The following is a 14,896-nucleotide window of genomic DNA, read 5'->3' as shown; positions in this document are numbered from 1 at the left end:
TAATTAAGCTTTGGTGAAATAATTTCAATTGAATTATTCATTAATATAACGAAATATTTAGTAATATCTAGCAATAATATTAATAGTAACCTCAAGTACAATAATAGTAATTAATCGGCCATTAAACGGTTAACAAGCGATTACTGAATATTACTAAATCGATTATATTAAGTATTTAATTGAAATTATTTCATCACAGTTTAGTGACCAGTCTGATTTAAATTTGATTTATTATTATCAAACTCTTCTTTCAGTGTAGCTATTAGATATGTCACATGTTTGAATTGAACCACACCTGTTCAGAATTTCAATAGACGTACGATATTTTGCTCGACACTTTAATATTTGAAATTCCAAATGCTCTGTGCGCTAAAGTAACTAACGTTTCAGCGCGTAATCAAGTAACCGGTGTAACTAGTCATAGAAACAGATAGCAGATTGAAATTGGAGTCCAGTGTAGAGTGTACGGTGTAACTTCCTTTCCAGGAAAAAATGGAAGTGGCGCGAGCGAAACGAAACATTGGCAGGACATGATTACAAAGCCGAGGCAGACCATTGTGCAGTGGCATCGCTTGAAGCCCGAGTAAAGGACACGCTCACCTTGATCGACGACAAATGATATTCTGTCGGGCGGGTTCCCTCCCCTCACCCTTCCCCCTGAGGCGCGTCGCTCGTCAAAGTTACGTTAACGAGACAACTCTTTTTTTTTTCCTCCTCTTTTGCTCGATATTCTCCACCCGCAACCGATCTCAACGAGAGAGAGAAAGAGAGAGAGAGAGAGAGAGAGAGAGAGAGAGAGAGAGAGAGAGAGAGAGAGAGAGAGAGAGAGAGAGAGAGAAAGAGAGTACCGTATCCTTCGACGACTGTACAATATCCTCGGCATCGCGCGATGCGATGCTCTTAGCGACGCTGGTCGTCGGGGAGCAGTGCCGATCACGTGTTACATTGCGATTAGAGATCCAAGGCGTTATTCTCGTTATCGCCCCGTTGTTGAGCTGTCGTCGCGTACTAACGAGCAACGACCGGCGATGAATCGTCGTTGTCGTTCGTACGACGGCGAACCTTTAATCTGTCAGATGTTTCGGGCGTGCGAGCGAGCGTTCTGAACGCGTTGTTCGATACGATCGACTGGCCTCGGGCATTAAGCCCAAATCACACTAGCGATTGACAATTGCGATTGACGATTACTTTTTAAACCAATCAGAGCAAAATAGTCGGTGGCTGCTTTGCTCTAATTGGTTGAAAAGTAATCGCTAATCGTCAATCGCAATCGTCAATCGCTAGGTGTGATTTGGACTTTAGGCGATAAGAACGACGAGATCCGTTGAGACCTTGCAGAAATTAATAGTTCAAGAGAAGGGACAGCAAAACGGACGGCTACGAAGGAGACTCAGTCTTCCGTCGTAGCGAAATCGGACAGCCTCATCGGGCATGCCGAGTGCGCCGGTTCCTCTCTTATCTTCACCCTCTTCTCCCTCCCAGCCCATCCTCTTCTCCGTGTCCACCTCGTTGCCGCCCGGTGCGGCGTTTAACGACACAGGGTCTAACGAAATTGTATCGCGAGGTAAAGTCGGTTGTTCTCACTTTAGAAGCGAGCAATCCGAGCGTATTTCCCACACAGACCTCCTAAAGGGACGTCCCAAAGACGTTCAGAGGACGCACTAAGAATGTTCATACGCCCTAAGGACGTTCCTAGAACGTCTCTCGGACAAAGCGTGTGCCGTGTGGGTGATTGCTCGTCGGTTTCGCGCGAACGTCCGCGATGGACGTTTAACGTCTTCAGTCGCATTTAAATGTCTCGCGGCTGTTTCGCGAGGCTTTTGTACACCGTTTGAGTCTGCGCTCGAGATCACGTCGGAACTGCAGACATTAAAATCAAAGGGGCAAGTAAACGGATGAGATACGTGTTGCGTTCTTCCGCAAAAGGGGAGCGATACTTTTACGGATGGAAATTTGCGGTGGATAACTCGATCTTGTTGAAACTTGTGGATCAAAGATCCGCGTGCAGCATGAAATTTCGCTACCGCAATGATCGATTCGAGATTAAAAAGAGTGATAAAACGATCGACACGTTACGCATGGCTTTTTCCTTTACTTGCCCCCTGTCTAACTGGCGTCAAATTATCTCGCGTCAAGAGGATGGAACCTGAACTGTAAAGCCAATAAGCTTTCTTAAACAATGAATAATACTTCAGCGTAATGGCGCAACGTTACAAATTTGCATTTCAAGACGTTTGTATTAAACGTTATCAATATGCATTAAGATGTATTGCGTGATCAGGATCTATCAATATCGCGAAACTTATCGTTTATATAATCGGATCTTCGTTATAGGAGTTAAAAGTTCCATACAAGCATACTGTAACAAACGACAAACAAACGTTTTGCACGTCTGCTTTATTTATATTGTATATTTGCTTGCCCCTTTGCATTCGCGTTCTCAAATTTGTATCTGAGAAAAAATGTTTTCGAAGTTTGCTCCTTTCCAGCGAATATTCCTCCAAGGAAATTTCTTATTGGCACAATTTTTAGGTACGACCGTTAAAAGAATTATGGCCATATGTTTATAAATAAATTAAGGAGTTTCCAAATTCTATTCTAAATCTTGTTGTTTCAGACATGCAAAAAACGGTTTCTAAGGCGACTTCAATTTGACAATATAAATTTTATAAAATTTTAAAACATTGAAACGCTTATCCTCGTACTAATTTGTAAATGCAAAAATTTACAGCCCTTTTTGCACTGCGTTAAACAAATACCAATTCTGAATGTTTCGCTTTAACATTTTCCAATTGATGTAGCCTCTAAAGAATTTAAATGCTATTTAAAATTCTGAATCCAGATATCATTTTCACCTGTTTAAAAGTAAAATTTGTTTTTCAATGTTAACATTGATTCAACGATTTAGACATTTACAAGATTTTACGTACGTAGGGATAATAATTTAATTCTTTATACAAAACTTAGAAAAGTTAGAGAAATATCTTTTAATTTTAATAATTTTAAAATTATTTTGGGAATTGTCACTTATCGAATAAAAAAACGTACGTTAGCTGTGGTCGTACCTGAAAAGATCTCTGAGATCAAGTAGCCTTCGCAATTGCATCGAGACCTACATCCAATGTGGCTTTTAGGATTACTTTGCTAACAAAGTTTTGAAACTGTACGCAACCCTATCGGAACCACCTTGCCTACAAGCTATAGTTGTGTACAGGCGATCACTTTTAGGGACAATCCGATTTTAGTGGATTTTAGGAGTTAACTTTGGCGCAGATTACTTTGGTTTTACGTGCGACGTGTTTTCCTTTTGCCATTTTCTACGGAGGTACGTGCGACAACTAGTTTCGATGTATATGTGCAATTGTTAAAATAGCGCCGGGTCTACAGAAAAACTCGGATGCTGGCAAAAAATACAGGATAATACAGTAGTTTCCAACGTTGATGTTTGTGATGTAGGATGCTTCGAGACTGCGAAGAAACGGGCGAATTAATAAGTAATAAATCTGTTATCTCATCAGAGCGCGCCCCTCCCAACAGGGGCGAAACATTTCAAGATAGTTCGTAGGAGGCAAGCGATACCCACGTAGGGATGGGCATTAATCAGTTCTACCGATTATCACGGACAATCGGTCACGTTAATCGTGAAGTACGTTTTACGAAACATGCGAAGATTCAACAAGCTTTAAAAAAAAAAAGATCAAATTTGAATTACAATCAAGTAAAGCACAAAATCATGATAAGATCAAGATGACATCACGTACAAGTTATTTTAAGAAAAATCACTATAATTTTGTGATGATTTCTTAATATGACAATAACTTGAAAGTGATTTTTTGAAAATCAATACAAAACGTCATTAAAAGTGAATCGAGTGAGATCGTAATAATTTTTTCTAAAGTAACTTCTACTTGATCTTACTATGATTTTGTGTTTTATCTGGAAAATGCTTGAAAGTCGAATAAGATAAATGAAAACAATAACTAAATGTTCATATCTTTCGCGCAAATATTTTGTATTCACGAGTTTTAGAATTACGTACAGTTCAAACAGTAGTTGAGCAGCAACTAAACACACGTTTGGTATGTATATATGTACATACTACATACCACTAAATTCATCCAACAAATTAACTTTGATCGTTTCTGAGTTGTTATTCAACTATTGACTCTGCCGTAATTCATTCGGAGTACGTGGAGTTTGAAGAGTTATTTCTGCACGTCAGTCATTGGCGCGTAAGACGAACTAACTGAGAAAAATAATCTGTCAACAACTGATTAAGCAGAAGAAATTAGAAAGAAATTAGTTTGTCGATACAAGATCCATCGATTTTGCCCGTCCCTACCTTCCTCCTTGTTAGTTACGCTTTTGGCTAGCGTTGCTCGCGATTACCCGGGTAACTCACACGAATCTCCCATTCGCGCGACTCCCGATTATTATTACTAAAAAGCCCGGTTAAGGGAGAGATATTTTTGACGGCACTTTTGTATTGATAAAATCAGGGCGATTCCTTGGAAATATTCACGCGCATTCCGAAGCGCGATCGGTGTACCTCATACATCGGGGGGAGGGGGGGAGAAAGGAAATGATGTTACGTTATATCTGATAGTCTGCTGTTGTTAACAATAATATAGAAACATGAGTCAAATTCACGCGCGAATTTGCTCAGTACACTCGGAGAGTGTGCGCCGTTATAATGTAAAAAAAAAAGAAAAAAAGAGAAAAAAAAGAAAAAGAGGAAAGGACAAACCATGTTGTGTTTAAACCAAGTTTAGTGTTGAGCATCGCTCGCTATGTCCGGGAAGTTTGTCGCGCGGAAAGTATTCGTCCTTAGCGCGGCTTAAGGCAGAGAAGAGCCAACCGAGCGAAATTGCCGCTCGTCGGGATGAACGTTATTAAGTGGTCAGTATAACGGCGAGGATTTAACTAGCTTTTTTTGGAAAAGAACGGGTAGACGAAGAAGACTCAATTTAGTCCGCTATGTGACGTTTCTGGGTTTTTTTTGGGGGGGGGGTTTCCACTTTTAATGGTTTCAAAAGATCAATTTTTTGCCGATTTTTATTTTCACATGTGTGTATCTTTGTAAAAAGATTTTTTTAAATTTGTAATATTAACGAATATAAGTAAAATTAAAATTTTAAACGCATTTTCTCGAAACCATGTTTCTCGACCTTGTGGAAGTGATGATTAGAAAACTAATTGCAATAGTTTCTTGATCTCTTTATCCTCTTGGTCATAGCACTTATGCGTATGGCATGAACTCCAATTAAGTTTTTACAACAAAAAATTCAATTTCTTGTAAATGAAAAAATAACAGACTTTTTTCACTAAAATTAATTTTTCTTTTAATTTAAATGCTATCATTTTTATAAATTTGTCTTTATTTGTCGCAATTGACGTCGTTTTAGTTCTTACTATGACAATTACTCATATAATTAATAGAAATCAAAGTAATTTTGATTTTGGATAATTTGCAAAAGCTGAATCACTTCCACAATGGAGGCGTATTTTTTCGATAGCTCTTAATTGTTATTTTGAGGTATAATACATTTTTTTACAATACAAAACATTTTTTTTTGCTATTCAAGTGATAATTTCAGACAACAATCCACATCTTTTTATGTATAACGGATTTTCTTTAAAAGAAATTCATGTAGGCTAATTTTACGGCCGATAAAGGTAAAAGGTTTCTTAATTGTATTCGTTCTTTTGGTTTTTTACTTTCCGCGAGTTCTGGTCGCGCGATGACGCCGGCTAATGCTGACTCTTACAGGTATTTAGTAGAGCATTGGCCAATTAGAGTGCTATCAACAGTGCTTTTAACATTTAAAATAAGTAATTAATTGGTCGGCATTAAGATTCCGTAAGGGTGGATTGCACTCATAAAATCGCAAACTTACATATCGCAGTCGACGACGCCGACGTAGTGCGACGAAGGCTCTCCCCTCGAGTAGCTTCCCGTGCATGAGCGATGCTTTAGTGACGTTCCCTCGCATATGAACGATCGCTGGGATACCGCGGATAGCAGGATAGCGCATCGAGAGCCGACAGCACGTTTCTTTCTTGTGTGTATATTTGACATGATGAAATGGAGAGAAAGTGAATGAGAGAGAAAGAGAGAGAGAGAGAGAGAGAGAGAGAAAGAGATATAAAGAAAAGTATCGTTATTAAAGAATTTACCTGTTTACCTCCCACCCCGCTCCCCCACCTCATCGTACCCCCATTTCCCGCACCTTCCTTTTGCAATCGCGACAGATATATCCCGGAAATATTTTTACATTTTAAGCGTTACATTTGGATCGAAGGTGTTGCCGATTTTTCGTAATTACAATAGTCTTCTACCGCGCACGCGGAAGAGAGGGGATACCGTAGAGATTAGCGAAACACGGAGCGAGTATAAAATAGTCTATTATATATACGTATATATGTATGTGTATATACATGCATGTATCCATGTACATATACATGTATATGTACACGCAACATTGTGAGTAAATGGTTATACTGATATATTATTATGCGGAAGTATCGAGTAGCACAAGGATTAGATTAATATTTGTATGTCGTAGCCTGTATACATTGTATATAAGATACAAGAGTGTTTCCCGGTTTACGTATCACGTTAAAATGATGGTATATAAGCATGGATACTTCGAAGTTCGTTATCGTAAGAATTTAGCAGAACGCCCCTTTCCCCTTTCTCCCTTTTGCTGTTTAACACCGTCAAATACAGTAGGATCGTTTCTAGCGTTTCCGCGTATTACAGGGTGTTAAAAAAAAGCGTAAAAGATACGATCCTCTATCTCCTCAATCGCTCTACCTCCTCAATCGCTATCGAGTTCGCTACATGCACTTCAAAGTTGTTCCCTTCACACCCCTTTTGTTATGCTTATAGATAGATTTTTCACAATGATGACAAAATGTATCAACTCGCCATCTTTCACGTTGCTCACTTCTTCTGTTCTTGAATTTGGTTATAGTTAATCCGACTTTTTTATTTCATCGCAAGCATAATAAATGTGATTAAAGGGATATTATACACTTAAACGGGGTCTAACTTTGTAAATTTTTTGCAGGAAGATGGAAAGAAATGAAAAAATGTTTATTTAATTGTAAACATCATGCCTTTCTCTCTATTCAGTATTTAAAATTTATTTAAAAAGTTATATAAAATGGAGTAGTTCTTAAACATTTTCTCAAATCAGGCTTTTAGAAACGGTGTGTTCATGACCACTGCTGCTTTTGCAGGACTCATAAAAAAAATGAAATAAACTTTATAAAGTTGAAACTTGGAGCTAGTGCTTGACGTCGTTTTCCAAAATATTGCGTTCAAGCGTAAGGGCAGCTGATTAGCGATTTTCTACTTATAAATTATTTCGCTCGTTTTTTGGCTGTGATAAAAAACTAGCATTATAAAATAATTCTACGTCAAGCATTAGTTTTTAGTGTCTTGAAAAAGTGTGCGAAATAGCAGATCGATTGGTCGAGGCAAGATACTATATAATCGTCACCCGTTTTTAAAATTTGATTACTACGGCCGTATTCAGCAGACACAACAGTTTAATACCCTTTCTAGATTTTCCATTGAATTTCAACGTTGATTTATTGCTTCTAAAAGTAAGAACTAATCACGCGCAATTGTTACTAAGCGATGCGTTCTGCTGAATGCGTCTAATGGAATTACAATGGAATAAACACGACTTCTGTCTGACCCTTTTCGTTTCTCCACGCAAAAATCGCAAAGCCAGATCGCGTTTTGATCCGCTTAGGTGTACACCTTTAATTAAAGCGCTTTTGTTTGCCCCTAAGAACAGCGATTTTTTTGGCCATTTCACGAACGATCATAATACCTGAAGATATAATAAGGTGCCAAAAGAATAACACGTAAGATCACTCTTCAATCACGTCATGCATGTATGCTTTGACAAAGGAAAAGAGATAATTATGTTTAACGTGCGATTCGATTAAGGGAATAAGATACATTTGCATTTCGATCTTTTGTACACCATGTACCACCGATGTATAGAGTAGAATAACGATTTGCACGTAGCGAGGCGACGACAAATCGACGTTCTTCAAATAAATTTGCATTCCCGCTTGAGTTTTTTTCCGCACTGTTCTCCGTTCAATTTTTCTTCTTTTTACGGATATATACATGTATGTGTATTTTTTGCACTATATGTATAATAAACTCAAAATGCGGACGTGGATAGATAAAAATTTGCCTAATCTTTCTATATACTGGAATCTATCATTCAATAAACTACAGCCAGTCTCGCTCGTTAAATTTGGCTGTATATTTTTTTTACTTCGATTAATTTTTTTATGGAAGATAATCAATTTATTGTTAGTTGCATTTCTTGTTTAATCAGTTTTGCATCGATTCGTCATTCGCGTGACTACCTCTCACGCAAGTGAAACACATTTCGTCGCGTCAACAATTATTTTGAGTGAACGTGGTTTTGAACGCAAAGAGCGTCCGACTTATAATTTAGTTTTGGTGGAAACGCAGCCACCATATTCATTTGAGAAATCACAAAGAACTTCTTAACGCAAAAATTCCAGTCCTACTCTCTACATCTTCCAATTTGGTATTTTTCGTTTCAGGAGGACTATAACTGAATCTGTTTCCGCGACGATTTATTCGCAATTTTTCCATCGTCCTCTTCAACGTCTAGATAATCTGTCACACTTATTTCCTTTCTCATCTTTTGACCTTTACATTACCATGGTTTTAACGTTTGTTATAGACTGGGTTGAACGTGTAATATTTAAGTATTTAGTGTAAAGCGAAATGTGTGTGTTAGACATACTAATCCGTATCGTGATACATATATGTCGAAGCGTAGTCATAGTATACAACATAGTTGACGATAAGTTGAAAGGGTTATGGATAAACGTGCGAGGCGATTGCGGCGGATATACCAGAGAACGTTCGATGTTCGACCTTATGTTTGCGCAGGCTTGCAAAATATATTAATTCTAAGTACTTTAGGGTGACGGAGGCGGGAAGAAGAATCGGGAGTACCACTAGCGAATAGTGTATGCGATAGTACGAAGTGGAAAGTGACGTGGGCCTTATATCATGGATTACCTCAATTGTAAGCAGCTTAAAAAATGCAATTTCTTGCACGTGATGATGTCAAAACTGATGATTTCAAACGAAGAAATGTACCGTGATTCGTACTAGATACTAATAAAGAAGTCATTTTACCTTCCGATAGTGGTTCGCTGTTGCACGACATTCCTTCTGAATGGTGTGCATACGTATATTGTGCTATCGAGCCCGGTAATCAGGGACTCGTCTTCAATTCTGTGCATTCGGTCAATTTTTATACTTGCTCCGATATCATCCGAGTGAATGCAAAAGAAGCAAAGACGTGAGCTCGATGAAAACCGAATTTTTCCTTCGGATCTTTCTCCCTTGGTAAAACATTCAAGAAAGTTTATTATGTATGCAATTTCTTTTTTTTTTCATATTTTCGACATTTATATTTAATTTAGACAAACAACAAAAAGTATTATTTTATTCCTAATCGATATGAAAACTTGTGGAAGACCATAGTTTTTTTTGTTGCACCTCTTGAAGTTTCCTTTGCGAGAAATTTTTCGGATAATGTTGGAGCAAAATGAGGCTAGTAAATTGAGAAACATGCATACCATTTTATACTGAGATAAATCTTCCTGTAAATCAAGCAAGCAAAATTTAATTTCTGTTACGAAATGAATTGTTAGAACAGTTTATTGATTATTGAGCCAAAAGTGTTAAATGTTATTTGACGAAGGACACATTTTGGAATGATTGCCTAAGTAAAACTGCTAAGTAGTCATTTGGAGTGACGGCGGAGAGAAGTGTTTGTCCACATTAATTATACCTTGATAATTAAACTTTTTACAGCCATTTTATTGATCGTTTTTGTAAATTTTCTGTTTTATGTGCCTATCAAATTCTAAATGTAAAATATTCTAATATACTAGTGAATTTTTAGTTTCTTTTAATTTTTTTAAAGCTTCTCTTTGAAACATAAATAGAAATATCATTACGTTAGCCATGAATGTTAAATCAACATAATATAAATCAAGTATTTTGCTCAAGTTAAATTTTAGTGGACAATATAAATTATTTTTCCAATCTTATCTTCGACAATGAATTTTTTATTATTCTCTGAAATATCGATAGAATAATAAATTGAATGTTCTCGATATGTCTACTCGCATTTTGGAATATTATTAATTAACAGGTGAGAATAAGTTTGTCAATCTTGAGAATTAGCCTGAAGTTGCACACATTTTTTGTTATTGTTGTCTCACGACAGACAACGATCAGTGATAGTATGTTAATGTTATTTTAAGAAATATATGTGGATCAACACTACTTATTCGTAGCACATTTTTATTCTCTGTCAAATAGCACGCTCTGCGACAGTGAACCAGCAACATATCTCTGCATACGTGTATGTACATATATATAAATATATATACATATATATCATAAGTGTTAAGTCAATGCACAATTATGTAGGCACATCAGCGAGCGCCGATGGATGCAATCAATTTTTCGTGTATGAATCATAAGCTTATCAAAACGTCGGAAAGGTGGTTTTAGCAGGATCAATCCGGAGATTCGATATTGTAATTAATAGCTTCCGATCCGTCTGTGTTGCTTAAAAAAAAAAAACGTGTAATACGAGTAGCCAGAGCGCCGCAGAGGAAACAGAACGCATCCAAATGAATTGTTTGATGGAAAGAGAGAGCAGATATAAAGATTTTATTCTTGAAATCCGAGTCGCGTTTTATGTACATCCTCCTGAGACCTGACGCTACATTTTTAGTAATATGCATGTTAATATCATTTTGGTATTATATAGTTTAGGATCCCAAGAAGTAGTGATGATTTAGCGTAAGTTGTAGCTTATTTATTTTTACAGCATATAATACGCATTTTACTTTTCTTATAAGAATTACGCCAAAATGCATATATCATCCCAATATTCACATACGTTACGTGGTATAAATATAAATATTTGAGCAACAAAAATCGAATTATTATATACATTTTTTAAATGTACTTTATCACATATTATTATATGCTTTTATCCACGAAAAATAAAGAGGAAGAAAAAGAGAGAGAGAGAGAGAGAGAGAGAGAGAGAGAGAGAGAGAGGAAAAAATAGAAAAGTGGCATAAAAGATGGAATGATAAACAGAATACTTATATAATACTTGTAAATTCCACGATTTCTAACCTGTCAATTGCAAAAGTTGCGTTTACATTTATTGCTACCTATCTGTCATCCTTGCTAAGAAAAATGTGGCAGTTTCATAATGCAAACCGTTTAAATTTTTATACAGCCGGAACGTAAGAAATAAATTGTTTATTAAACGTGAAAAGAAATAAAAATGTAATGTACAAGTATGCTGAGTCTCGGGAGGATATTTTAAATCCGAATTCATTTTATGACTGGATACATAATTGATTTTGGCTGTTTTTTCCCCTTACTGCTACCTAAAACCGCGCAAAACGTGTCAGCGCGATAACATTATTACTGAAGGTAACTTGAACACACGATATTAAGAAACAAATTGTATATCCCTACAATAAAGACCTAAGCCTTTACCTGTATACAGTACATGTTTTTTCAACGGTTCTTTTATCTGCATTAACAATATACCCTGCTTAAAAAATCTGGTAGAATTAAATTTTTTAAAAATTTATACAATTTTAGTATTGTAAATATTGTCTGTATATCAGATTTGTTATCCTTTTTATATTATTTAGCATTTTAATTATTTTTAATCAAAATTTATCTCATTGTGTTCTGTCAAAATGAACATTATCCTATCATGTTTTCAGTTTATGTGTGACATATTATGTAGTATTTTCATTCTAAATTTTCTGTTTCTTATTTATAATGATAAATATTAAGATAAAGAATATTCAACTTAATATTTCTTACATTTATGTATGTGTAAGAAACATTAAAATTGTTTAAAAATGAGAAACAAAATTTAAAATATACACAAGATATAAGAATTATTATTATTAAATATAAGAATTATTATTATTAACATATATACATATATAGATATATGTATATACGGCAAATCGCAATTTTCAGATTGAAGTAGATGAGTTATGTAGAAAAATAAGTTTAGATTATTATTTGTTTACAATTATTATTTGTTTATTATTTGGTATAATGTTGTATTAAAAAGGACAGAAATAGATAACTTTTCTCTAACAGCTCAAATGTGGATCCGAAACAATACCTTATTGATACATATAACAATACATACAATATAACTGCTAAAAAAACTAATAATCAGCATTAGATCGTAAAGTAAATATGTATTATAGTTAACAGTAGAATTGAATAAATGTTAGATGATGATTTGTGCACTAATAATAGTTCACATGCTATTATTTTATAATTCATCTAGTATTACTAATCTTCTATTTAATCATGTCTGATAAATTATATACACATTATTTAAACTTTTTGAAATTTTTTTTGTATGAAATGTATAGTTGATACACTAATACTGACCGACTAATTGCATCAATCAATTATTAAAAAATCACAAGATTCTAATCACTTTTTTACTCTCAAATAAAAAGTAGATGTCACATTATAATCACAGATCTTTCTTCTCGGTGCAAGGTGTTTTAATTTTTATAAATATATCGAGAAGACGAAAAATATTTGTGAAACATCTTAATTAAAATACATATATTATCGGAATTGACGCGTTCAATAATTATTTACATTTCTAAATGATGCTGCATAACTGTTTTAATTATTTATTATTTTGGTTTCATCTAATTATTCGACTATTTAACATTTAGTTCGATTTTTAATTTAAATCTATTTTTACTAAATTTTCAACCGGATTGTTTTTGAAATTTAGGCATAAAACGGAGATAGAAAAGAACTGAATGTGGTAAAATCGTGAATTATTTTCTATCCATGTAAGTACAGGAATTTACGGATTTATTTTCATAGATTCTGTTATTCCAGATGCTTTCATATCTGTATGTCAATCTTTTTCTATGATTACTTTTTCTAACTAATTTTTTTTTAATAAAGTAAATTAACTACTGGATAAATGAACAATATATTAAATAGCACGTCAAAAGAGATCTAAATCAATTAATATTTTTTATATTTTACATAATTTGTATAATTATACACTTTTACAATAATAAGTTATGTCGGACTGACAAAATTAAAACACAGGGTTTAGAAGGTTTATCAGTGACAGCGGTTTTTAAAGCCAAATAACAATTTTTAATTTTTACAATTTCTAACTTTTAGAATTTTTTGGAGTGAAGGAATATTATACTATATATGCTTCTAAAATCATTAATATTGCATATTTCGGCTTCATGACATTGTTTCAAGTTCGACGAATATGCGGCCTACGTTTCAAATGCGTCTAGCCGAGAAATTAATTTTGTGAAGAACATGCTGTTTCTTGTAAGACCCTCTATTAACGCTGTAAAAAAATTGTAAAACAATGATTACAAAATTAAAAAATTTTTATATACATATATAATATTTTATAAATATACAAAAGATTCATTTCAATACATAATATATTTATTGAGGAACACATCTTTAAAAAAACCTCACCTTTTTGTCATCACATTAGAATAACTACTTAAGTCAATTGTTCCTTTAAAAACAATCTGATTAAAATTTATTAGTTTGTTTCCCTTTTTTTTTAAGGTATCCATCGTATAGTGCCCGATAACGACAGACATTTCGATAATTCCGACGTAACGAAATCGTGTTGTAATCTAACAAGGAAACACAGGGAAGTGTCCGCCTCAGATTAAAACGAGTTTTTAATATGTTGTAGTACAGATAAAAATAAGGGACACGTATTTTTTTATACGTGCCCATACGCACTTTAAGGGGGTGAAATACCCCTTTGAAGAAAATCGGTTTTTTTCTTTCGAAGCGTATGCTTCCGTCGAAACTATAAGAGATAGAAAAAAATGTTTCAAATGAAAGTTGAATGGCTCGAAGAGTAATTTATAACAGCGAAAAAAAATTTTTTGTTTTAATTTTTTTTAATACTTTCCCCCACCACTTACCTTTTTTTTCAAAATTTTTATTTTTTTTATAAGCAAAATAAAGCTTATTTTATTACGAATTCAACGGTATATGATAAAGTTACGATACAACATTCCCATTTTCCAAAAATAATTAAAAACTTCTCTATACGCACGGTACGCGCACCCGTCCGCGCGTTTGTGCGCTACGGAAGTGACTCCCTCCGATTTCGACGTGCCTTTAATATGTTGTACAGAATTATTTTAATTAAAATAAGGGACACGTATTTTTTACACGTGTCCTTATACACTTTTAAGGGTGAAACACCTCTTTGAAGAAAATCGGGTTTTTTCTTTCGAAACGTGTATCGTCGAAACTATAAGAGATAAAGAAAAATGTTCTCAATGAAAGTTGAATGCATGTTTTTCTCGCATAAGATGACAAAAACATTTCGAGGACAGTCTGTGTTTAACATGAAAACGCAGACATTGAGAAAAACATTTACTACAAAATAAAACGACAATACACTAAAGAATAACAACAATTACGTCGTTGTAAGACATTAATTTCTTGTTTAGAAAATAATATGTAATTAATATAAGTTAAACATTTATTTACTGGTCTACATGATTCGACTAGAATATTTGTTCTCTTCAACATTTTATAAACAAGAAGACTTGGATTACAAAAAATTATTACTCACACATTCCATACCTTCACTATCTAACGCCAGCTCATCAACTAACAACAAGAGAACTAACATAAAACTAATTTAAAAATTAGTTAGAAATTTCATCTTTTATACAATTCAATTAATGTGTTTATTAAATTCGATTAGTG

The 14,896-nt window shown here is 34.5% G+C and overlaps 1 protein-coding gene across 9 annotated transcripts in view; it reads left to right on the top strand.

Annotated features, from left to right (window-relative positions):
* Positions 1–11,619, top strand: part of LOC105199815 (synaptotagmin-7) — a 248,139-nt gene extending 236,520 nt beyond the window's left edge. For all 9 annotated transcript variants that reach the window (XM_039452056.1, XM_039452057.1, XM_039452058.1 and 6 more), the window contains one exon: positions 487–11,619. In XM_039452056.1, coding sequence (XP_039307990.1) covers positions 487–587 — 101 coding nt within the window. In that variant the 3' untranslated portion in view covers positions 588–11,619. The remainder of the gene's footprint in view (positions 1–486) is intronic.
* The last annotated feature ends 3,277 nt before the right edge of the window (positions 11,620–14,896 follow it).

Source organism: Solenopsis invicta, chromosome 7 (assembly GCF_016802725.1).
Source record: "Solenopsis invicta isolate M01_SB chromosome 7, UNIL_Sinv_3.0, whole genome shotgun sequence".
In the NCBI taxonomy this organism is placed as follows: Eukaryota; Metazoa; Arthropoda; class Insecta; order Hymenoptera; family Formicidae; genus Solenopsis; species Solenopsis invicta.
This window is presented reverse-complemented; position numbering and strand designations above follow the sequence as displayed.